General features: G+C 37.5%; 1 protein-coding gene across 1 annotated transcript; it reads left to right on the top strand.

Annotated features, from left to right (window-relative positions):
• Positions 1-285: 285 nt before the first annotated feature.
• Positions 286-1,113, top strand: LOC112466416. The gene has a single exon (XM_025034479.1). It carries the CDS (start codon positions 286-288, stop codon positions 1,111-1,113), a length of 828 nt encoding a protein of 275 aa, XP_024890247.1.
• Positions 1,114-1,185: the final 72 nt, after the last annotated feature.

The raw sequence follows: 1,185 nt of genomic DNA, 5'->3' as shown, positions 1-1,185 counted from the left end.
AAGTATGAGTTTTTATCAGACATGATAAAAACTCGTCTTTCGGAAGTTCGAAATTTATCCCTCACTACAGACATATAAACGGACACGCTGAACACCAAAAGTTTTTTGGGCGTAACAGCCCATTATGTGAATAGTGAACAGCATAAATCTGTTACAATCGGTGTGACCGAACTGACAGAGAGACACACAGCTGAAAATATCGAAAAATAATTATTGCAGATTATTGCAGACTGGCGAATAAATAAAGAAAATATAATTATAGTAATTTCTGACAACGCAACTAACATGAAAAAAGCGATTGTGGATGGATTTGGCGCTGAAAAATATTTGGCATGTTTTGCTCATACGTTAAATTTAGTACCGGGAAATATTATTAAGGATGACGCTATTGTGAAAGATCTATGCAAGAAGATCAAAACAATCGTAACATATTTCAAACATTCAGTGCCCGCTGCAGATGAATTACGGATGAAATCAACCCTTAAATTGATCCAGAACGTAGATACGCGATGGAATTCAACGAAGAACATGCTTGATCAATTTATCAAATTGGCTGATCTAATCAGTCCAATTTTATTACAATCACCATTAGCACCACCAATGCTAAATGCTTCGGAATTGCAGACGACAAAAGAATTCGCGGAATTATTAAAACCATTTGAAGATGCGACACATATTATATGTGGCGAAATGTACCTGGCCGCAAGTAAAGCTATACCTATTGTACACACCATTAAAAACAAATTGACATCGTCAAACTCGGATACAAAAATAGGTATCCATTTCAAACAAGAATTAATGAAACAGTTATTGAAACGATTTGAGCATATGGAAAAGGTTACGTCTTTAGCCATAGCCACTATTTGCGATCCACGATTCAAAAATATTGACTTCTCTGATAAAGTTGCGTGTTCTCAGGCTGTAAACAAAATCACAAGAATGATTAATGCGACTAGACAACAATCAAATGAGCAAACGTGTGTGCTGAATTGTCCACTGCCAAACGAGACGACTTTTGGGCGTTTCATGAAAATCTTGCGGCTGACGATCAATCAAAACGGATTGCCAATCGTGACAATGATGCGATGCCCGATGACCTCAAATGTTACCTGAACCAACCAACGATTACTCTGAATAAGAGTCCACTAAAATACTGGAGCATGCACCCACATTCGGCCCTACAAG

Source organism: Temnothorax curvispinosus, unplaced genomic scaffold, assembly GCF_003070985.1.
Source record: "Temnothorax curvispinosus isolate PA1 unplaced genomic scaffold, ASM307098v1 QBEX01016174.1, whole genome shotgun sequence".
NCBI classification, from domain to species: Eukaryota; Metazoa; Arthropoda; class Insecta; order Hymenoptera; family Formicidae; genus Temnothorax; species Temnothorax curvispinosus.
The sequence above is the reverse complement of the archived record's forward strand: the minus strand, read 5'-3'. Positions and strand labels throughout refer to the sequence as shown.